This window comes from Vulpes vulpes, chromosome 2 (assembly GCF_048418805.1).
Source record: "Vulpes vulpes isolate BD-2025 chromosome 2, VulVul3, whole genome shotgun sequence".
NCBI lineage: Eukaryota > Metazoa > Chordata > Mammalia > Carnivora > Canidae > Vulpes > Vulpes vulpes.
The window spans coordinates 43,625,473-43,651,104 of NC_132781.1; the positions used below are offsets into that span (position 1 = coordinate 43,625,473).

At 37.2% G+C, this 25,632-nt stretch overlaps 1 protein-coding gene across 5 annotated transcripts in view; it reads right to left on the reverse strand.

Annotated features, from left to right (window-relative positions):
* SSH2 (slingshot protein phosphatase 2) overlaps positions 1 to 25,632 on the reverse strand; it is a 235,283-nt gene that overhangs the window by 94,583 nt on the left and 115,068 nt on the right. The window contains exon 1 of one of the 5 annotated variants that reach the window (XM_026016079.2): positions 9,901 to 10,268. The exons of the other annotated variants lie outside the window; for them this stretch is intronic. Coding sequence (XP_025871864.2) covers positions 9,901 to 10,028 — 128 coding nt within the window. The 5' untranslated portion in view covers positions 10,029 to 10,268. Of the gene's footprint in view, positions 1 to 9,900; positions 10,269 to 25,632 lie in introns of those variants that run through there. 5 annotated transcript variants of the gene reach the window in all.

Consider the following 25,632-nt stretch of genomic DNA (forward strand, 5'->3'; position numbering starts at 1 on the left):
CTCATCAGGGGTCAATTGTAATTCCAAGTCTTCCACATCTAAAAACGGTTACAATTTTAAAAAACAACACTCCAAAATAGGCTAACAAGAGGTTTCTCTTTATTCAAACTAATTCAAGCCTCTGGGTTCTGTTGCTTTAACAGACATAATTAATGCCAAAACTCTCAGGTTAGTAAAAGAAGGATCACACCCCTGTGAAACAGATTAATGCAGAAAACAAGAGTTGCTCAATTCACACAAACCTGCAAAAAAGGAAGTGAGCCCAAATTTGCCCTTTGGTGTGCAACACAAGCAATCTATTTATAAATCATGCGCTACATCCTTTCCAAATCACAGGAACACCTAAAAGGCCTTAATGTTCTTAGCACATTTCTTCAGGTTAAACCTAATTATATTAGTGGCAGCAACATCCTGCATCATTCAACAATGCAAAGCTAACTTTAACCCTAGCTTAAAGTAGTTAGGATACCAATTTTTTTTTCTTTCACCTTAGAAATTCAGAAACATTATGTGATAGCATCTAAACAACTGGTCTTTGGCCTCAAGGTAGTTTAACATATGGTAATTAAGAGGACTCACATTTACTGGAGAAACCCAAGAAGAGATGTGAGCAACATATGCACAAGTTTGGACCCCTCTATTACCCCAAGGTCCAACAGCTCTTGAAAACAGAGAATGACAACATCCTTAATTATTTAGCTTTGGGTAGTGGTTTCTCAGTACTAAAGAAATTGCTCAATTTTAGGAGTGATTACACATAAGCACACAAGCAAAAAGTAGTAATTTAGGAGGAAAAATCTACTCTCAATTAATCAAAAAGAAATTCTGACTTGAACATATCACAACTTCACCATTCCTGTTCATCTTCATTGTGCAGATTTACTCTTCAAGGTAACTTGGTTAAAGCATAGCTCCAGTAAGGTCAAAGTTGAGAGCTCTTTTTTCCCCCCTTGGTTCCAAGCCAATTACAGCTCTGATTTCAAACAAACACAAGTGTGGATAAAACCACATAAAGTTATCACCACTAATGAAAACATAAATGCACCCTTATACTCTGACAACAGATCATTAACCTTTTCTTCATATTTGAAGTCCATAACATCTGGAAGATTCACTAGATGTAAACTTATTTGATCATCTTTTAAAAAACATTCCCCCCCCTTTTTTTAAATTTTTTTTTTATGATAGGCACACAGTGAGAGAGAGAGAGAGAGAGAGAGAGAGAGAGGCAGAGACATAGGCAGAGGGAGAAGCAGGCCCCATGCACCGGGAGCCCGACGTGGGACTCGATCCCGGGTCCCCAGGACCGCGCCCTGGGTCAAAGGCAGGCGCTAAACCACCGCGCCACCCAGGGATCCCCAACATTCCCCCCCCTTTTTTTTTTTTTTTAAAATTCCCCCTTTTAAGGCTATTTTCTCTATGTAAAAATCAGGTAACTACAAAGACAGTATTAAAATCAAAGAAAAAGAAACACTTCATGACTCTTTTAAATATTACTACTAGTTTCCCTACCCACCAAAGAGAGGAAAAAAGACCTTAAATCATAAATAAATGCCTGGTTTCAATCCATTATCAATTATCTATCAATTATTCTAATTCTGTTTGCCCATTTCTGTAGAGGACAAGACCTAGATTTAAAAAGTATCATGGGGATCCCTGGGTGGCTCAGTGGTTTAATGCCTGCCTTCGGCCCACGGCATAATCCTGGAGTCCCAGGATCAAGTCCCATGTCGGGCTCTGTGCACGGAGCCTGCTTCTCCCTCTGTCTGTGTCTCTGCCTCTCTCTCTCTCTCTCTCTCTCTGTGTGTGTCTCTCATGAATAAATAAACAAAATCTTAAAAAAAGTATCATGGATAATAATTATACTTAATGTGAACAAAGACATTTTAAAGTTTGAAAGGCAAAAAAAAAAAAAAATCATAAAATTGTAATAGTGGGAGTAAGACTTCTTGGTTCCAGGCTTTTAAAATATGGATAATTTCTGCTAAAGAACGGTTTCAGATATAGAAACGAATGAAAGGCTACACCTAAATTATTCTACAAATCAGACATAAGTGAGACAAAGATAACATCAAAGATTTGACAAATACTCAAAAACTAAAATCTTAAAGAATAGTAAACCAAATCCAGCAATTTGTTAATAAATAATGCAAACAGCATGTAAGGATCTAACTTTAGCAACTCAATATAAGTCACTGCAATACTAGCAAAAGGGGGGAAATATTACCATTCCAACAGATGCCCAAAAAGCATTTAATAAAATTCAATAACTATGTATATTGATATAGGTTGATTAGGTATACAGTTGACCCTTGAACATGTGGGGGTCAAGGGAACCAAGCCCCCACAAAGTCAAAAACCTGCAAGTAACTTCTGATTCTCCAAAAACTTAATAGTCTACTGTCGACCTTCTGGGTCAACAACATAGTCAAACAACAATATAGTCAACAGTCAATAATACATATTTCACATATGTATTATACTGTATCCTTACAATAAAGTAATCTAGAGAAAAGAATATATTATTAAGAAAATCGCAAGGAAGAGAAAATACATTTAAAGTACTGATTGTAAAAAATATTCTGTGTATAAGTAGACTTGTATAGGTAAAATTCGTGTTATTCAAGGGTCAACTATAGCAGGAAATATCCTCAACTTGATAAACAGTCTATGCCAGAACATATAGCACAAAATACCCCTATTTACAAAGCATAAGAAACATTCCTTGTACGATGGAAAACAAGATAAGACCATTAGCACTGCTAGTATTTAACATTACATTAGAGCTCTAGTCAAAGCAATGCATTTATAAACATTCAGACAAAATTTGTTTACAGGTGATATAATTATCCACCCAGAAAAATGAAAAAAATTGCTTTAAAATCTACTGGATATTTGGATCAAGCAAGAACTCAGCAGGGTGGTCTGATATAAAAGCAAATATACAAAGAATGGGGCACCTGGGTGGCTCAGTTAAGTGCCCGACTCCTGATTTTGGCTCAGGTCATGATCTCAGGGTAAAGATCAAACTCTGCACTGGGTCTGGATTCTGCTTAAAATTCTTTTTCCCTCCCTCTGCCCCCTCACCTAAGGTGCATGAGTTCTTGCATGCATGTACTCTCTCTTAAACAAAATTATATATGTGTGTGTGTGTGTGTGTGTGTGTGTGTGCGTGCGTATAGTTTTGCTAAACACAGTGAATAATTACAAAATGTTATGGGAAAGAAGAGTTCAAGAAAAATATTTAGATATTTTAACGAAAACTTTATGAAACACCCATGAACATAACCAGTAAGAAATGTGTAACTGCTGTATGAGGAAAAGTATAAAATTTAAATGAAAAATATTTAGAAAATAGGAGACACATACCACATTCCTCATTGAGAAAGCTCATTTCACAAAGCTGTTAATTCTCCCCAAAACTAATTCAGTACAATTTCAATCAAAATCCTAATAGGAGTTTTTATCTTTACCTTTTAAAAGTTTATTTAAATTCCATTAACACATAATGTATTATTGGTTTCAGAGACAGAGGTCAGTGATTCAGCAGTCTTATACAACACCCAGGGTTCATCACATTCCATGCCCTCTTAATGTCTATCACCCAGTTACCCCATCCCTCCCACACACCTCCCCCCCCCCATCTAATAGGATTTTTTAAAGTGGAAATTGATAAGGTGTTTCTAAGACTTATCTGGAAAATAAAATAAGCAAGAATAGCCAATACACTGAAAAACAGGGGCACCTGGCTGGCTCAGTCAGTAGAGTGTGTGACTCTTGATGTCTAGGTTATGAGTTTGAGTCCCATGTTGGATAGAGAGATTACTTAAAAATAATGAGGGTGTGCTTTCAAAAGAATTTGAGGGGCACCTGTGTGGTTCAGTGGTTAAGCTGTTGCCTTCAGCTCAGGGCATGATCCCTGGGTCCAGGGATCGAGTCCTGCCTGGGGCTCCCTGAGGGAAGCCTGCTTCTCCCTCTGCCTATGTCTCTGCCTCTCTCTGTGTCTCTCATGAATAATAAAAAAATAATAATAATATCTTAAAAAAAATCAAAATATCCACTAAATCCCCATAGTAAGTATACAATGTGGTACTGATGTTATGAACAGAAAAACATCAACAGGATTTACTTGTACAGAAGCAGACTCCAAATATCTATTAGAATTTAATATATAGTAGGTGTAGCATTTCAGATCAGCAAAGTAAGAATGGACTAAATAATGATATTGGAATAAATGACTATCCATTTGGAAAAAAGGTAAAGTTACATCCTTGTCTCAGGTTTTAGGGAGTGAAATATTTAAAAAGTATACACATATTAGAAAAAACACAGAAAAATATTTTATAATCCTGGAAGTACAGGAAGGGTTTTTTAATTAAGATACAAAACTCTGAAATCACAAGAGAAAATACTAGATTTTATTACACAAAAATTAAAAGCTTTTATAACAGGGTACAAAGTTAAAAGACAAGCAATGAGCTGGTAGAAGAGGTTTTTGCCACATATTTAGAACATACAGACTACGCCAAAAAGAAACAAATACCAACAGAAAAATGGTCATAAGTACAAACACACAAATAAGAAAGATGAAAACGACCAATAAACAATATAAAAGGATACTTAAGCCTCTCTAGTAATAAGGGAATTGCAACAGAGAAACATTTAAGACTGCCTGTGTCTGCATCCTGGTTGTATGACCTTAGACAAGTTACTCAACATCTCTGTGCCTCTCATCTGTAACTGAGTATATCTAATTCACAAGAAAGAAAGAATTATATAATATGATCAGTATTCACAATGATGCTTGGTACACAGTAAGAGTTCAATAAAAAATTAACTGCTATTTAATATTGTTATTAACATTACCAGGGTTGGTGAAGGTAGATTCTTACAGCTGGTAAAAGCTTTTTTAGAAAGCAGTTTGGCAGTATGCATCAAATTTTTAACATATCCATACCATTAGACCCAGAATTTCCACTACTAGAAATTTATCTAAAGAAACGTTCCCACATATAAACAATGGTATCAGCAGAATGCAGGATTGTAGAAGCTCTGTATGTGGAGACAGGAAATGCTGGTTCTAGTTTCAGTTCTACCGATAACAAATCATGTAACTGCTACGCAAAAAATCATTTCACCATTACAATTTTGTTAGTTTATTATTCCATAAAATGTGGATGATGACTTGCCCAATCTGCCTCAGAGTAATACTTAGGGGTTGTGGTTCTCAAAGTGTAGTTCCTGGACCAGCATCATCTAGGAATTTATAAGAAATGCAAATTATGCATCCTCATCCCAGAACTACAGAGTCAGAAACTCTGGGGGTGTGGGCAGCATTTGTGGTTTATTTTGTTTTTGTTTGTTGTTTAGAGAGGCAAAGAGAGAGAAGTTTGGGGAGGGGCAGAGGGAGAAGCAGAGAGAGAATCTAAAACAGACTTGATGCTTAGCCCCACACAGGCTTAATCTCACCTGAGATCATGATCTGAGCAGAAATCAAGAATCAGATGGTTAACCAACTAAGCTACCCAGATGCCCAGGCAGCAATTAAATAAGTTGTCTAGGTGACTCTGACAGAAGCTTAAGATCAGAGATGAGGACATCACTTGGAAGATGAGGAAGTCACTTGGATAACTACAGAGCAGAACTCAAAGATTTCTAGTACTATTACTAATTAACACAAAAATTAAAACTGTTTCTACCTTTCAGTTTCACAAAATGTTACATTTTGGATAACCATCTGGATATGCTCCTGTTGCTAAGCTTGAGCTTTAGAAAGCCTTGATGTGAAGCTAAGAAATCAAACTCATATATGAAATCAAGTAATAAATACAAGTATCTTAAGTCAAGGATAAAAAGCTCAAGGTAACCTGTTGAACAAGTCAAGCAATGTCCCAAGCACTTAAAAGTTCCAAGATTTCTTTTTTTAAAATTTATTTATTTTTAATTAATTTTTTACTTCTAAGATTTCTGATCAGAGGTTTTTATAATGGGAGGTTTCATAGATGGGTTTTAGTGGTAGCCTCTGCCAGCATTTTATCTATAATTCTTGATCTTTCTCTGAACTTTGTAGGACACAAAAATAACCACGTATTTGATAAGCTGTTTGGCATATACCAGTAACACCAGAAGGCCCCTTGCTTAGCAGCTATTTCTCTGCTGCTGGGACCGGAGGCTGGCTCCTTAAAACAAGATAGGCTTCCATATTTTTCAGAAATTCTGATTTCTGTTTTATTGAAAAGTATGTATAGACTCTTAAAGGGTATGGAACTTCTCATGATTATTTGAGATGTCTCATTTAAGACTCCTGAAATTTGATCACATGATGCTCTGGGTTGCTCACATATTTTTTTTTTTTCTAGTAGGATTTAAACTTATGACAGTAACTATTCTTAGTTTCTGGAGTAAATTTAATCACCTCTTAATGTTCTTCATTGATACCATTCAACCCCATATTTGGTATAACGAAAAAGGGAGATCATAATCTCCAATAAAATACAGTAATATCTGAGCTATGCTCTAATTTCATCTATGTATAACAGTTCAAAGTCCAGAAATTAGAATGAGCCTATGAAATCATCAAATAGTTGTTTAAACACTATACTCTAAAGGTCATGAACTTTCTCCATAGGCTTGCCCCCAGGATCTCACTCTTTTACTCTAGCCTTTTTACTGACACAGTTCTCATAGGATTTGTTACTTGGTTTCTAAACCCACAGCAAATTTGAGGCAGCAAAGGAAAATAAAACAAAGGTTCTTACAAGTGGGTTCTCAGCAGTGCCAAGAGAACCATCCAGCTAAGACTGGTCATGTGTCAAAGTACTCCCTTCCCCAAACATACACTTAAAATTTTATTTTTAAAGATTTTGTTTATTCATGAGAGATACACAGGGAGAGAGGCAGAGACACAGGCAGAGGGAGAAGCAGGCTCCCTGAGGGGAGCCTGATGTGAGACTCGATCCCAGGACCCCAGGATCACACCCTGAGCCGAAGGGAGATGTTCAACCACTGAGCCACCCAGGCGTCCCTTAAACATTTTTTGGAATCAGTATTCACTTAGGATCCTGAATTTTAATCTTTTAGTTGCTCCCACCAGTTGCTGCTATTTATAATCTGGCATGACAGGGATATGCTCACACTAGTTGAGCTTTACAGTATCAAGCCTTAGAAATAATACTTCCTTTTGGGAAGGAGATTAACTTTTTATAAGATCACATTTCTTTGAGAATCTGATTAAAAATACATTTATCTGCAAAACATTTTCATACGATCTCAAGGAGTTTACTGACCTTCTAAAGCCAGTCCATAAAATACTAGGCGACCACAGATCCAATTTAAGATTTTTTGCATTACATGCCAAAAATGCATGTTTTAACAAAATTTTCGGTTTTATCTTTATCAGAATGATCGCTAAAGATTTTTAAATGACGATGAACTCAGCGACACTATGAATGCAAATAAAAATGATGGCTAATGTAATACTAATGAATACATTTTAGAAGAAGAGAAATTTGGATATTAAATCTCTTATAAAGAAATAAGTGACAAAGACAAAAATGAAAAAGAAATATTCTGCAAATTCTTTTTTTTTTTTTTTTCTGCAAATTCTTTATAAGACTGTCTACCTTAGCAAATCTTAGTGTAAGCAAATACATTTTTCACTGCTAAGTTGAAAATGTCAGCAGTTAAGGACAATTCCCAAGATTAAGTCTCAAAAGTGACCTTGTAACTACTAAGAATATAATTTTATAGTGGTTGAGCGCACCAGTGTGGGAAACATCTGGATTCTAAGGACAGTTTTGTCACTTACTAAGCTACATGGCCTTAAGCAACTACTTAACTTCTTTAAATCTCAGTTTCATCGTCTGTAAAAAAAACAAAAAGATTCACAGAGTTGCTGTTATTATTAAATGAGACAATATACATTAAACTCTTAGCACAGTGACAAGCGGTCAACAAATGGAAGTTCTTAATTATTGTTTAATTTCAATTAACTCATTTTTTGTGCAGGGGTTTATAGTTTGCAAAGTGTTACTGGCACATATGATTTCTTACGATTCTCTGGATTAGGAACCTCATTTTTACAGTGGAAGAAACTGAAGTCAAATGATACCCAAAGACAGTAACTAGTCAGAAAAGAAATTTGGGCTTAATTTGATTATACTAGGAACTAAAATGCAACATTCCTTTTCTCCCCCAAAGCTGAGAAGCTCTACCTTTTAAATTTTGTTTAATCTTCTTAAAAATCATAGTTAAATATACATAACATAAAATTTGCCACCTCAACCATTTTAAAGTGGCATTACATACAGTCACATCATTGTGCAACCATCACCACCATCCATCCCCCAGAACTTTTTCTTCTTTCTGAAATTGAAACTCTATCAAACACAAATTTCTCATTCCCCCTTCTCCAAATCCTGAGGATTACTTTAGGTACCTCATATAATTGGAATCACACAGTATTTGTCCTCTGTCACTGGCTTATTTCACTTAGAATGTCTTCAAAATTTATCCATGTTGTAGCATGTGTCAGAACTTCCTTCTTTTCTAAGGTGTATTACATTACACATTTGTTGTATCCATCTTTCTATTGATGGACATGTGGGTTGATCTTCCTATTTTTTTAAATACGTTTTTCAAGTATTGTTAACACTATTGAGATTGGTTATCCAGTTTTAGATTATTCCTTCCTTTCCTTCTCTTTTACTCCATTAAAAAAAATGCAAGTAAGTAATTGATTTAATTTTGTACATTCACAGCAGTAAAATCAATTTTTTTGCGTGTGGCTATTTTTTGTAGGAGCACCACTGTGAATCAACACAAGAGAAAAACACCTGAAACTCAAATAAATTTAATTTGATTTGGTGGGCAAAGCAAACCATTAATTAAAATATATTAGATGAAAGGTTATTTATAAATCACTTAACTGGCTATTCTTGGAACCTTTAATAGAGATAATGGAAAGTTTCTATTGTTGGACATAAAAGTTTTCCAGTGTTGACCTGGGAAGGAGACAGCAGCGTTGCTTAAGTACCAGGAATCTGGGAAAACCTCAGTAGCTGACCCTCCTGGAAGGACTCGAGAGTACTAGTACACTACCTAGAGTAACCCTAACCACTCCACTGGCTTAAGGATGCAACCTGCATAGACACAGTTCCTCTACTCTGCGTTCTATAGATAGCGTTGAGGGGAGATTAACCACAAGGTTCCGCACACAGTTCTCAGAAACAGCTAAACCACAATGGAAGGGAAGGACAACAACTCTAGAGACTTCAAAAACAGCGACGATTTAAAGATGCGTTGAATCTTGCACTTCCGTGAATGAAGGTGTGCAGGCGGACTTGCACTACTACAGGGGGAGACTAAAAGAATAGCCAAATTACTGAAATCCAGATTACAGCCAGTAGGAGCGAAGAATGGACAGCCTTCCTTTGTTAACGGCTTGCAACAGAAACCTATAGTCACCGCAAACTTACTCGAAACAACAAAAACCCCAAACAACACAGATCACCAGCAGGACCCGCAAGGGAGTCCAAACGTTTCCGGGCGCCGTTTCAGAAGCTACAGACCGCCCTGCACCCCTAGAGTCTCCAGTTCAGCTGTCACTCGGTCCCCACAGACAACTTCCCAGGGACGAATGCACTTTGTGCTTCCCTCAAGGTTTACCAGAAATTCTCGCAAAGGGTTCTCCAATCCGCCCAGCCCCCGGGGACACGTTCTGCCTCCAAGAATTACCCCACACCTCCACCCCACTGTACCCCTGGACACCTCGAAACCTCCAAGCACGCAGGGTGCGATTTCGCTCTCGCTCTCTTGCTCCCCATGATGTTGGGGAAAGCGGCTGCTGAAACGCAAACTTTCCCAGCTTTCGAAGGGCGGGAGGGCGCGCGGCGCACTCACAGCTGGTTGATGGCGTTCTGCGAGATGACCGCGTTGGCGGAGAAGTAAGGGATCATGTCGGGGCCACCGAGGCTGCAGGTGCAGGCGGGGGACGCCTTCCTCTCGTGGGCCAACGTGCTCAGGGTCATGGGGCCAGCTCAAGGAGCACAGCTCCGCATCTTGGCGCCCGCCCGGCTCGGGCACGAGGCGGTCGCGTGGGTCTCCGTCGGGCCAGAGGCGCGGGCAGCCCGAGCTCCCCGCGTCCAAACTGGGCCCGCCGGGTTGTGCGGAGGCCGTCGCCGCAGCCCTAGGGCTCGGCTGTGAAGTCCCGGCGGCTGGGCGCCACCACCAGCCCGCCCCAACCCGCGTCCGGGGCGGGGCGCTGCGGCGGGGCGGGCCCAGAGGGCGGAGAGAGTCCGAGGAGCCAAGAGGGTCCGCCCTTTGGGCGCTCCGCCCCTGAGCTCGTGGCACCTACCCGGTACCGTTGCGTGCATCTCCGAATGCCGGGAAGGATCCGCACCCAGACGCCGCGGCTCGCGTTAAGGAGTGAAGCGAGCCTGGGGTAGGCAAGAAAGGTTAGCGTTTCTTGGGAATGTTTCCATAGCAAGATCCTGCTTCTTGAACGACTCTACACATTGAACTCGAAACCCCATTTTTTTCAAATGTTCTTAAAACTTTGAAAGGCAGTTCATTCACAAATGCAACGAAGACTTATCAGTGGGTTTCTATGTACTAAGGGCCAGGGAAACTCAAAAGCTGTTTGTGTGTGTGTGTTGGCGTTTTTTTTGTGCGGGGGGGCAGAGGGAGAGAGAGAGAAATCCAAACAGGCTCCACCCCAGTGGGGGCAGGGGATGCAGGGCTCATCTCAAGACCCTGAGATCCTGACGTGAGCTGGAATCAAGAGTCAGAGGCTTAATCCAATGAACTACTCAGGCACACTTGGATTTTTTTTTTTTTTTTTTTTTAAGCAAAACAGCTTAAGTTGTGATGGGGAAAAACCCCTATCTACATTTTCCATACCATCTGCTAACCCTTGTAAATAAATGTATAAAGGGCTTTCCAAATGATTCTCCAAACCAAGGATTCACAGCCTTAGCTGTACATATGAATCACCTGTGGGTTTTAAAAAAATATTTATTTTTATTTATTTATGATAGACATAGAGAGAGAGAGAGGCAGAGACACAGGCAGAGAGAGGAGCAGGCGCCATGCCCGGAGCCCGACGGGGGACCTGATCCCAGGACTCCAGGATCGCGCCAAAGGCAGGCGCGAAACCGCTGAGCCACCCGCTGAGCCAAACCCACCTGTGGGGGTTTTAAACACCCCAATGCCCGGCTGCACTCTAGACATATCAAATAAGAATCTCTTGAGGGTGGGATCTTAGACATCAGTATTTCTCCCCGGATGACTGCAATGTACAGCCATGGTTGATAACTATGTGCCAAATGATCTAGGAGATGAAGACAGGCTAGAGAGTATATCCTCTCCTTACAGAGGTAGAAATAAATATTCAGGGTCTAGCCAGATGACCTAATTTGTAAGTGACATCACCAGTTATATGACTTCTGATGTAGGTGAGGCTTTTTCTACCAAACCCTATATACCCTGATTTCTTCATGAGTTTAAACCTTTATCATGTTCCTAACAACTCACTAAGCCAATGCCTTTTACCTGACCAGGAACTAGCTCTTCATAAGATGAAAATTTCTCTTCTCTCTCTCTCTCCTGTATGCTATATAGTGGTTTACAAAAGGGGTTGACCTGGTACAGGCACTCAGTAAAGGTTCCCTCATCTCTTGCCCTTCAAGTCTCATCAGAACAAATATGTCCAAGCATGAGCATGTTAGGCTTTTCTGAATACCTGACTAAATTATGTATCAATAAAATCGTCTTTGCACCTAGAGCCAGAAATTAATTTTAAAAAATGACTTCACTATCCAAGACAAAAGAAACAAAAATTAGAAACAAGTCACTTTAAGACTCAACATATGCAAAAAAAAAAAAAAAAAAAAAAAAAAAAGACTCAACATATGCTAGAATTAAGAAGAAATAAGTTTTTGTTTTATATGATTTTTCAGATCTTTTTTCCTATTAGGAAGTTTGGTGATTTTCTAAATACTAGTAATGAAATAATCAATCTAAATTATATATTTTATGCCTAAAACCAGAAACTCTTTTGTTAGTTTATCCTTCCATAAAACTTAAAGTTGTTGCCAAGGCACGAGGGATTTGAAATATTGCAAACACATCCTGGAAATAGGGATCAAATTTCCTTCAGATCTGGTAAAAGAACCAGTTGGCAAGTGAAGAGTTAATGAAAGGTCTGGAGTCCAGTGCATCATCGTCTTCATCCATCTCTAGTAAGGAAAATGTTTGAAAGATTTATTCAGGCTGTGTCAGCAGGCACCCAAATGGCAGTGTAAGAAGAAATCTGCTGATACACCCCAAAATAAATTGCTTTAAATATCTGGCAAACTTGCCAGTTTGTAACTTCTTCCAGGCTGTAATTTATTACAGCCTCCCGGCAGTGATCAAAAAAAAGTCAGCAAGCTGTTTAGAAGAGCACTGTTAAGGTGAGTCCATTCCTTTCATGACAGCAGAGATGGTATTTTATCGAAGTCAGTACTAAATGATGCAGCTTATGAAAGATGATGGAATGGTAATCATCTATATCTATTTGAAAAAGAAGTCAGCAGGAAATGTATCTTATTCAATTCATACTTAATATCTCTGACATGTAAAAAACGCTAAAGATAAGGATTTCATACATATGTATATTTGTCTTTTATAGATAGGTTCCTATTGTGACACCCCAGAAGTGCATAGTCCTTTGTTTCCCCTCAAAAGACCTCTGCCAGTGTGTGGTTTAGCGGAGTCTATTTTAATACCCCCATCCAGGCCTTTTCAAAAGCTTTCAAAGTTAAATTCTCACTTTGAACTGTAAGATTGGAAATTGGGAAAGTGCTAGAACGTGCTTCATAGTTTTTTTTTTTTTTTTTTTTTTTTTTAAGAAAACGAAATCATCTTTGCAAACTGGGGTTCCTTTAAGGGAATAGTTCTTTCTGCTACTGTCTTAAAAAGTTGAACAAATTCCCTTTCTCTTCCCAATCTGCAGAGTGTCAAAATGTCAATCAATTTGGTTTCAGCTCAATTTAATCCTTTACTCTGGACTGTCAGGAAACAAGGCTCTAGGGAGCAAGCTCTCTGTACCCAACCATCTAGGAATTCAAAACTGATTCCAAAGTAGACTGAGCAACATGAAATAAACTAAGCTACTTTTCTACTTCACATGAAGTCAGAAGAGGCTTTAAAAAAATCTGCACAAACGCCCTGGAGAAAAAATGCTGCATTTCTTCATTCTCTTGCTTGAGTTAGAAGATTTAAAATAAATTTTGTCCTGTCATTTGCTGACCATTTCAAGGCTCAGAAATATGAATATTCTAAAATGTTATTTTGGCTTTTGACAGCATTAGCAATAGCCAAATTAAATTTTTATAGAATTATATGCTAAAAGCATTAAAATTTTATTTTCTATTTATTTTTTTATATCATGTTTTTTTTTTAAATTATTTATTTATTCATGAGAGACACAGAGAGATGGAGGCAGAGACATAGGCAGAGGGAGAAGCAGGCTCTATGCAGGGAGCCTAATATGGGACTTGATCCCAGGACTCCAGGATCACGCCCTGGGCTGAAGGCAGGCGCTAAACCGCTGAGTCACCCAAGGATCCCCCAAAATTTTATTTTTAACAAATTTTTAAATTGGAGTTCTGTTTGCCAACATATAGCATAACACCCAGTGCTCATCCTGTCAAGTGTAAATTTTTGTTTTTTTTTAAATAATATATGTCCCTTGTATCCATAAGGTACTTCTTGTTACTATGTCTTCCTGTGCTCTCTGTAAGGTATAAACACTGACTTACTTGCTGACCAGGACAGACACAAAAGTGGCTTTAAATGTGAGTGAAGGATGTGGCATGCTTTTGCTGCTGTAACAAAACTTCAACCTGGGTGGATCACTTGAATGGAAGGTAGCTAATGAGCTAAAAAAGTGATAGTGTTCAAGTGCCAAAAGCAGTAGACTAGAAACCAGAGGACCTAAGCTCTAGTTCTAACATGGACACTTAATAAACTAAGATTTTGGCTAAGTCATTTATTTTCATCTGTAAAATAGGATAATAAAACTCTAAGGAAAAGTCTCCAAATCTTTTTGTTACAGTTGGGAACCTTAGGAAAGGAATTTCATTCAGCCTAGAAATCTTGAAAAATGCATTTAATCCACTTAAGATAAATAGTTATCTAGTTCAAAGCAATAGAGCCTAGCACTTAAAAATCCTAACCTTAGTTTATACAGAAAATGGAGTATTACTTAGCTATAAAAAAGAATGAAATCTTGCCATTTGCAACAACATGGATTGGCCTAGAGAGCATAATGCTGAGTAAAGCCAGTCAGTCTGAGAGATAAATATCATATGGTTTCATTCATATGTGGAATTTAGTGCTTGCTTTGGCAGCATATATACTAAAATTGGAACAATCATTCACATGTGGAATTTAAGAAACAAAACAAATGAACAAAGAGAAAAGGGACAAAATACTAGACATTTCAATATAGAGAACTGGTGGTTTCCAGAAGGGACGTAGGGAATGGGTAAAAAAGATAGAAAGGATTAACAGTACACTTAATGAACACTGAGAAATGTAGAGAATTGTTAAATCATTATATTGTACACCTGAAACTAATATAAAGCTGTGTGTTAATTATATTTGAAAGAAAAATCATAATCTTGGAATTATTAGGCAGGATTTGAATCCTAATGTCACCATTAGCTGTGAACTTTGGATTGTTACTTAATCTCTGGCTCAGTATTAGTATCTAATTTATGAAGTTACTGTGAGGATTAAGTTAAGAGACAAAGTTACTTGAAAGAGTGTACAGCATAAAAATCTACACTTTGGACTTAGTGGCTCTGTAAATTTAAGAGTTAAAAGAAAGGTTGGGGAGCTTGCTCTTCACAAATGCAATTAGTGAGTCAGTCTCCAAAGAAGAATCTTAGAGTGCATGGCTGTAATAAATCTACTTATTTATTTTTAAGGTTTTATTTTTTATATATTTTTAAAGGTTTTATTTATCTATTCATGACACACACACACACACACACACACACACACACACACACACACAGAGAGACAGAGAGAGAGAGAGAGAGGCAGAGGGAGAAACAGGCTCCATGCAGGGTGCAGAACGTGGGACTCGATCCTGGTCTCCAGGATCACGCCCTGGCTGTAGGTGGGGCTAAACTACTGAGCCACCCAGGGATCCCCAAGATTTTATTTTTTAAGTAATCTCTATACCCAATGTGGTTCTTGAACTCACAACCCCAAGATCAAGAGTCACATGCTCCACTGGCTGAGCCAGTCAGGAGCCCCTAAATCTTTTAATTTTAAATTCTTTTGCTTTTCTAACTCCTCTTCATTATATTTTTTGGCTGTCTTTCTGACGTAAAAACTCTTAATAGGGAAAAAAAAACCTATGTGCCTTTCTTTAGGTCATTAAGAAAGCTGAGTGTGTATGTGTTTGTGTGTATGTTGGGGGTGAGCAGGGAGACTCTAAAGTCTGTCTGGCATCTTTGAGGTAAAGTTGACTGTACATTTTAATTTATTCATTGAAGAAGTTAAGATGTTGACTAGAAATAATTCTCTATATTCTTTTCCACTAGTCTGAAAAATAACTAAAGTAGACAACATTAAAATGTCAATGAATCTGATATCAGAAGTTCTAGATTCTAGTTACTTTAATCATGGGCAAACTTTTATCTGTCCCAGCCTCAATTTCTTTAATCCTAAAGTGGGGATGGTGATGTTTTACCTCACAGTTTTATATAAGTGCTTTGTGAATAAGACACATGAAATTCTCATAATTACCATTCATAAATTGGTCAATCAACTTCTGGTAACAGAAAGCTAGTTGTATTTCTTTGTATTTGGGGTAAGAAGTTGATGAATGAATGAAAATTAAAATACATACAAATATCCCCAATGTATCACCCCATTACATTCAGGAAGTCTTCATTATTATTGTTTGTCAGGTAGTTAATCACATTAACTTAATATTGCATTTGATAGTAAGATCTGCAGTGTTTACTGGATTTTTATATTTATAGCCTTTATTTTTTACTTTTAAAATACTTTATTTATTTGAGAGAGAGACAGCAAGAGATCATAAGCAAGGGGAGCAGCAGAGGGAGAGGGAGCCCCATGTGAGGCTTGATCCCAGGACCCTAGGATCATGACCTTAGCCGACTGAGCCACCCAGGTGCCCCTGTATTTACAAGTTTTTAAATAACAGTATTAACTTATATAACTTTATTTAAAAAATACCTAGTCATAAGAAAATATGATTATATCTGTCAGAAGGCCTGTTTGTATTTTTGTTTTCTCTAAGGGCATGATCTACAGAAATAAATAGTAAATTGATCCCCTGAGTGTCAAAAGGGAGAAAACCAACACTTTAAAGAGTTATAAAACAAAAAGCCTGTTACCTGGAGTAGCACAACATTCTGTCTCCTGTTAATCTCTAAAATGCTAGGATAAAACTCTCAAGATAAAACACCCAAGTTTCTAACTTGTTGCCCACACAGCACTAAGAGATATCTCACTACTTAGTCAAAGGCACTCTTCATACAATACAATAAACCAAACTCAGTAAAAAAAAAAAAAAGAAAGAAAAAAAAAAGGCTCTTAAAAGCAATCGTTTTGCAATCACCATGTGGCTAATAGTATTATTTAAAAGAGCATCAGACAATAGTTTTAAACACTGGATAGAACAATGTCACTGAACTCTTCTAGTCCTTTCCATGGAACTTTCCACCATAAGAGCATGGGGAATACTGAAAAGATCTGCGTATCAACTCCTTGAGAGGCAATCTCTAAGGCATTCATCTGCCATAGTCTTAACCACCATATGCTCCAGTAGGAAGAGATGCTGAAATGCTGCTTTCTTCAAGTTACAAAAGCCCCACATGCTATTGTTTAGTAAAAATAATAGGCATTTTTATAGATCACTTTTCACATCCAATACACCTTATAAACCATTTAACCATTTAATCCCTATTCTGTCTCTTTAAACATTTTATTATTTAAACATTTTTTAGTTAAGATTTTATTTTTTTTAAAATTAGTTTTAAAAAAATAAAAGTATCATGCTGAGTGATTGAAACATTTTTTTTCAATATTCAGAAAAGTAAAATAAAAGTCACTCTTCTTATCCCCATCATCCTACTCCCTGGGATGATTGTTAATATTTCTAGAAATTTTCCTTGTATATGTAAATACATTGTAGCTGCCCTTTAAGAAACATACATGCACCTAAGCATAGTATTATATTATATACATCATACATATTATTCTGCTTCTTGTTTTTCCCCTTCACTTATCACTGTATCTTAGACATTTTTCTATATTTATTTTTTTAAAGATTTTATTTTTTTTATGAGAGACACACAGAGAGAGAGAGACAGAAACACAGGCAGAGGGAGAAGCAGGCTCCATGCAGGGAGCCCGACATAGGACTGGATCCCGGGTATCCAGGATCAGGCCCTGGGCTGAAGGCGGCGCTAAACCGCTGAGCCACCCAAGGCTGCCATATATATATATATATATATATACATACACATACACACATATACATACATACATATATATATGTATTTATTATACATATATATACACATACATACATATATTTATTTTTAAATATATTTATTTATTTATTTATCTATTCATTCATTCATTCATTCATGAGAGACACACAGAGAGAGAGAGAGAGAGAGAGAGAGGCAGAGACACAGGCAGAGGGAGAAGCAGGCTCCACACAGGGAGCCTGATGTGGGACTCGATTCTGGGACTCCAGGATCATGCCCTGGGCCGAAGGTGGCCCTAAACCGCTGAGCCACCGGGGCTGCCCTGCCCTATATTTATTTAGATTTGCCTCACATTCTTTTAAAGGAATGCATAGTGTTCTATTTTACAATTAAATATTCTTTATTTAAACAGCCCTCTACTGATAGACATTTAAGCTGTTTACAGTCTTTACCATTATATACAATATCATTATGAACATGCTTTCATGTGGTCTTTATGCATACATGTGAATATTTATACCTAGAGGCAGAATTGGCAGTTAGTTAAAATATTTTGAACATCTTAGTAATTGTTAGATATGATCAAATTGCCCTGGTGAAAGGTTTAGTTTTTTTTTTTTTAATTTTCCCATGGAATCCTAGTGCTTCCTATGCTGTGATTAAATTAACTCAGTGCCCAAGATCCTCTTCTACATCCCATCTTTTACATACTACATTAAAATATATATATAAATATATATATGTATATATATATATATATGACACAGGCTTATAGAAACTAGAAAAACAGACTATAAACAAAAATGAAAAACTATTATTATGGATATTGATTTCAAAGAATTAATTAGACTATAACAAAATATATATAATATATATTTTTTAAAGATTTTATTTCTTTATTTATGAGAGACACACACAGAGAGAGGCAGAGACATAGGCAGAGGGAGAAGCAGGATCCCTGCAGGAAGCCCGATGTGGGACTCGATCCCGGGACTCCAGGATCATGCCCAAAGGCATATGCTTAACTGCTGAGCCACCCAGGCGACCCAAATATATGAAATATTAAACTACTTTGAAGATAATATAATTTTAAATTAAGAAGTAATTTTGGGATCTTGTTTGATGCTAATGCTGTATACTATAGTAAATGAGCCAAATGTGGCTTTCAATGTCTTGGAATGGGGTGTGAGACAAGAGATAGAAGAATAGAAAGTTAATTTGAGAATAACAAAAAAAATGGAGGCTAGAGGAGCTGAGAGGTTCTTAAAAATAAAAACAATAGCTGACATTTGTTGAGCTGACATTTACTGTGCACCAGATACTCTATTAAGAGTTTACGTGCACTATCTCACTTAATTCTCACAAATGACTCTATGATTCTGTTCTTATCTTTATAAGGCTCAGAGAGTTTGAATAACTTGTTTAAGGTTATACACCAGTATTTCAACCCCTGCCAGTAATTCTGGCTCTAGAACATGTTTCCTTAACCAGTATTCTACACTGTCTCCATGATGATGGAGGTTCACTATGGAACAAGTTAAGTATGAAAAATTCTATTGCCAACAGGAGGAACTCCTGAAGATGTTACTTACCTTATTGCACTGGGTATTTTCTCTTCAATTTGATCCTAGCTATGCCTAACAGGTTCCTGACAGTAATAGCGACCTAACCCAGTACTAAATATAGCAGTTAAGACTTCTGGCTGTTGTATACCATCTCCTTGCTAACCAAATCCCTTTGAACTCTGAATTTCAAGCTAATATTCATCACAAGACATTTTCCAAGGCATTTATATCTATAGTTTTTTGTTTGTTTCCTAGTTTCTTTATACAGCATCCTATGTGAAGGAAGCATTTAATGTATTTGTGGATAATGGTGGCATCATCATCTTATTTGATGTTTGAAATAAACCTACTAGCTAGGCAGGTATTATCATTCCTTGTGACAGTTAAAGAAAAAGATGAACAGAGTAATACCTAGGTGATAAGAAGCCTAGACTCTAGGTGCAGATGTGTCTAATTTATCCTATATACTGTTGATAGACTGACTGGATTCAGTTGGACTAATCTTGAATACCTGTATGCCAGGCACTTTCTAAGATACTATCAAAATGACTAAGAATTAAATACTTTTATAATGATTCTTCACTCAAAATCCCCAAGCAGTTCCTTATTCCCTTTCAGAACAAGTTGAAACTTTCCCTTCTGGTCTTCAGGTCCTCCATAATTTAAATTCTACAATAATCCATTCTGTATGGAATCTTACCCTCAATTCCATTCCTTCTCCAACACAGTCAATGTAACTATTTTTTTTTTTACCCATTCTCCCAAAACAAATCTTTGCTATAATTAGGAAGGTCTTATCCTGTCCTTCTGTATCTGAGTCTCATTCTCCTCTCTGTCTGTCCTTCTGTATCTGAGTCTCATTCTCCTCTCTGTCTGTCCTTCTGTATCTGAGTCTCATTCTCCTCTCTGTTCAAGTTGTCCCCCCCCGGACCACGTTTATCCAGACTTTCAAGTTATCCATGAAACAACATATTTTTGAAGGCCTAGTTTTCTCAGGTCTTTAAATAATTAGAAACTCTATACTGTTTTCATATTCATCCTCACTTGATTCTCATTATACTCCTGTATATAGGTAAACAGAGCTAGCTGGGATTATCAGATTCATTTTCAGATGAGGAAACTGAGGCTTAGAAATTAAGGGTCCTGCCCAAGTTTACACAGCAAGTGTCAGAGCTAGGATTTGAACTTAGGTCTTCTGATTAAGCCCAATGATCAATTCCTTATTTGCAGTATGCTATGACTTTTTCTAATTCCTTTAGAATTTATAATCTATATTATAATTCAAAGTTTTGCTATTTTATGCTGTATAACTGTCTCTCAATGGGAGCAAATCAGACACAGTAACTCTCTTTTGTGGACTTCACGGAGCCCAGCACAGTGCTAGGAAGTCTAAAGCATTAAATATATTCTGATTGGTTGGTTGATCCCTTACACTGCACCCCACTATAGTTTTCTTAGGACTCTAGATAAATATTTCCTGAGGAATCAATACATTAGTTATCTCCCTCACAGTTGGTAATGGAGCGGCCCCTAAGACTCCTTTTCACAGCCTCATCTTTCTCCTGCTCTCTCTTTTCTGATAGATATATGCCTCCTTCACACAGAGAATCTAGTAGAAGGCCTGGAACACAACCCAGCTAGGTATGGACTTTATTTTTATTTTCAAGCCTGTCCTAGACTTTCAGGAGCCAAAAGTACAAATCACAGCAGGATTGATTCAGCCCTTTCACAAGCAATTTAGTACTATGCAGTTTGTTTAGAGTGGTCAAGTTTCTAGGCCCTGGCTGAGCAGCATCATTATCTCTTCAAGCTTTCATGTATCAGCTTCCCAGACCATATTTCACTTTCCATGTCTTTCTTTTCTAAAATCAGGTGAACATACAAAATTACATACTTACACAATTATACACTTTTCAACAACCATGTCAAATATCTTCAAGGAATTTGAGTATGCTACAGGAAGTTTTTCTTTTTGGGTTAGGCAAAACCAAGAAGTATGCAAAAGTTAATACTCCTCAATCCTTAGTAGAAAGAGGATATTTTGTATCATTCTTTAGCAAGTGCATCAACAGAGCAAAGATATGGTGTTGTCAGATTCTATTTAATCCACCTCAGCTGGAAGGCCAACTGGACAATGAATCTTAAGTGAAGTGAAAAATACTTTCAAGGGAAAAGAAAACTAAGTAGCAAATATTTTAATTTTTAATTGTGAAATATTTTAAACATATGTCAAAGAATAGAGAGGATAACAGATGCTCAATAGACAGTACTATCACATTCCTTTTACTCTTCCAATTTTAAGAAATAAAGTATCACAACTGAAGCCCTCTGTGAACTTCTCTATGATCCCTTTCCTGCCTGTCTGTACAAATAGCTACTCTTCCTGAATTTGCTGTTCATCTTTCCATTCATGTTTTTATATTATGCATATGGCTTATTTTTAATGTAAAATTCACTTAGAAAGTTGTAGCTTGTAAAGCCTTGAACTTTAAAAAATTTTCTTATATGTTACTACATCAAAATACATATAAAAGAATAAATAAAATATGTTTCCTGCTTAAAACTTCTAGTCCAGGGTGGATAGGTTAAGTAGATATGTGATAAAGCCAACACAGTAAAATGCTAATTGTGAATCCAGAAAGGGTGGGTATTTGGGTGTTTATTGTACAGTTCTTTTTTTTTTTTATTGTACAGTTCTTTCAATTGTCTGCCTGTTTACTTTTTTAAATAATAAAACATTGGAAAGATAAAACATGGGCGCCTGGGTGGTGCAGTGGGTTAAGCCTCTGACTCTTGTTTTCAGCTCAGGCCGTGATCTCAGGGTCCTGAGATTGAGCCCAGTGTGGGGCTCTACTCAGCACAGAGTCTGCTTGTGATTCCCTTTCCCTCTCCCTGCTTGCATTCTCTTGTCTCTTACTCTCTCTTAAAAAAAAATGAATAAATAAATCTTAAAAAAAATAATAAAACAAAAACCTCTAGTTCATATTTTGTCTAAATATCTCTGAGGAATAGTATTAACTGGTTTTGGATACTCAAGAACCTGGTACATTTATAGAAAACAATAATTAGGCCTGATAGTCTAACTACTATTTAGGTTCTTACTTTATGGTATCTAACAAATAAAATGAGAAAAAAAACCCAGACCCTTTAAGATTTATCTTCACATAGTCACTTATAAAGCAGTTATTTCAGCTTTGACTTTTCCATCCTTTTCTAGGGAGTTAATGAAATGATTTGAAATGATTTTATAATTACCCCTTCTCACCAGCTCTGGGCTTAAACCCAGAGCTGGAAAACTATTTATGGTTGATAAGCATCACTAATAAAATGAGTATATTACATAATTAGAAGACAAATACTTTAAAAAAATTTTTTAAGATTTTATTTGAGAGAGAGAGAGAGGGAGGGAGCATGAGCAGGAGGAAGAAGAAGGAGAAGCAGACTCTCCACTGAGCATGAGCCTGATGTAATACAGGATCAATCCCAGGACCCTGAGATCATGACCTGAGCTGAAGTCAGCTGCTTAACAAACTGAGCCACCCAGGCACCTGTAAAACTTTTAAAAATGTTTCATCATGATAAAATATTTATGTAACAGTACTTTGCCTATTTTGAAGTATTTTTATATTGCTGTATTATTTATGCCTCATAATAAGCATGCTAAATTTTTTTTTAAGGAAGAGGAAACTGAGTCTCAAAGAATGAAGGTCATGCAACCAATACAAACATACATCTCCAGCTCCAATACCAGTGTACTTTCCATATAACTGAAAATAATGGAATATAAATCTTTTGGTTTTAGTGTTTTAAAATGATTACATTACCAGTAATTACATTATTTATTATTTGTTTGTAAGGTACTTCATGTTAAGTGGTCTAATTTAATAGTAATTACTCCTTGAGGTTGATGTTTTCGTAATTTTATAGGTAAAATAATAGAATAAACTCTAATGTGGACTGTTTCAGTTGCAGAATATTGCCTTTCAAAATGAAGATCTTTAAGGAAAAGGATTGTGTTAAGTTAAAAATAGCAATTCAATTTTGGGAAATAAGAGATGTTACTGCCTAAACCCAATTTTTTAAAAAGACTTTATTTATTTATTCATGAGAGAGAGAGAGAGAGAGAGAGAGAGAGAGAGGCAGAGACACAGGCAGAAGGAGAAGCAGGTTCCATGCAGGAAGCCCAATGTGGGACTCGATCCCAGGACTCCAGGATCACGCCCTGAGCCAAAGGGAGATGCTCAACTGCTGAGCCACCCAGGCATCCTCTAAACCCAATTTCTAACAACAAAAAAAAATTTTTTTAAGATTTTATTTATTTGAGAGAGACCATGAGAGAGAGCATGAGCAGAGGGAGGGGCAGAGGGAGAGGGAGAAGCAGGCTCCCTGCTCCGCAGGACCCTGGGATCATGATTTGAGCTGAAGGCAGATGCTTAGCTGACTGAGCCAGCTAGGTGCCCCTCTAACAAAATTTTTAATGAAAAATTACTTGTTAAAATTAAATTTAAAAATATGTCAAAGCTGATTTTTTTAAACTGAGCACACAGGAAGATATAAGTAGCTGTTAAAAATAAAGCCCTTAGTGAAATTTATTGATTGCTGAGAACCACTTATAATTATAGTGCTTTTTATGTCATAGAAAATAAATTGGGGTTTTGAATGAGAGCCTGGTGACAGATTTAGCTAACACTGAATTAATTACAATTAAAGAAAGTTATTTTCTTCTTATATTATTACAGGAGCAATTTATTCTAGATATTACTGGAACAGAGGTGGATGATTAAACAGTCAGTTAAACTGTAACAAAAACATAGCTGCCCAACTCTCCATTCTGAAACTCTTTATAGTTGAATGGAATTGAAAGTGGCACCTAAATATACATTTAAAATATAACTCGTAAGAAGAAATCCCATCAATAAAAGAAAAAAAAAAGCACATAAACACCCACCTTTGTGAGCTGTTAAGTTTCATTTTCTTTGTAAAATGCAATCTCTGCTTAAAGGCATTTTAATTCTCCACAGCACTCCCATCTCCAAAGGTCCAGACTGATACTGGACTATATTGGGTGATACTACCTAAAGATGTGTTCTACCAAACATTAAGTTCACATTTCTCAGAGTTCAAAGTTTGTTCTGTATTCCAATAAACATAAAACATGTTTTGCCCAAGAACCCTTTCTTAAAAATTTTCAGAAGAAAGATAGCTTGAGTCTGTCAAACTAAAGCATTAACTACAGAATTGCTGCTTACATTTTTACATGGACATAAGGGTAAGTACTGAAATGTAAGTGCTAATCTCTAGAGAAAAATTCTATAATAAAAACAGAACATTGGGAGATAGAATATTACATTTCTTTTCTTTTTTTTTTTTTTAAGATTTTATTTATTTATTCATGATAGTCACACAGAGAGAGAGAGAGAGGCAGAGACACAGGCAGAGGGAGAAGCAGGCTCCATGCACCGGGAGCCCAACGTGGGACTCGATCCAGGGTCTCCCGGATCGCGCCCTGGGCCAAAGGCAGGCGCCAAACCGCTGCGCCACGCAGGGATCCCGAAAATTACATTTCTTATACTGAATCTTTACAACAGGGCTTTCAATGTCCCTTCAAATATTAATTCATAATATTGAATATTTGGACATATACAATAATGACTGTTCATATTTTACCAATAGATAAACAGAGGCACACCAAAATATTAATACCAACTCTGCCAGGCACCATATTAATGCTAGGTATTCAAAGAAGTATGAGAATATATAATTATATACTAAATAGTTCACAACAATGCAGGGCAGACAGAGGAGATATATGAAAAACTGGCCCTCAATTCACCTAACTACCCAGTGTTCTCCCTGAATGGTGTGCTCTTTACTGGTCTGCATTTGAACAGTTTATTCCTCCCCTCCACTCATCACCACCCAAAGCTGTCTGATTAATGCTTTAAGACCCCTTTTATCAAGGTTATAATGGTTCTTAGTAATAGTGAATAACATTTACTGAACATTTACTATATGCTAAGCATTATGACAAATTATATAAGTGAATTATACCTCATTTCATCATCATAGCAATCTGTGAGAATTGCTAACCAGCTCCTACTTTTCAAGGACTTGAGGGGGACACCTGGATGGCTCTGTGGTTGAGCATCTGCCTTTGGCTCAGGCCGTGATCCTGCGTCCAGGGATTGGGTCCCGCTTTGGGCTCCCTGCAAGGAGCCCACTTCTCTCTCCATGTCTCTGCCTCTCTCTCTCTGTGACTCTCATGAATAAATATATTTTTAAAAATAAATAAAGGACTTGAGGGACTTACAGTCTCCATTCTCTCTATAAAGCATACTGTCATAGTAGCAGAGATTGTGTCTGCCTAACGGCCCACTCTGCTCTAGTAATGCCCATTCACTTCTACTTTTGCCAGTAGTTGAGTGCTTATCAAGAATCTGTTTGTGGGGCAGCTGGGAGGCGCAGCTGGCTAAGTGTCCAGCCCTTGGTTTCAGCTCAGTGTTTCAGCACTCTCAGCAGGGAGTCTGCTTGAGATTCCCTCCCTT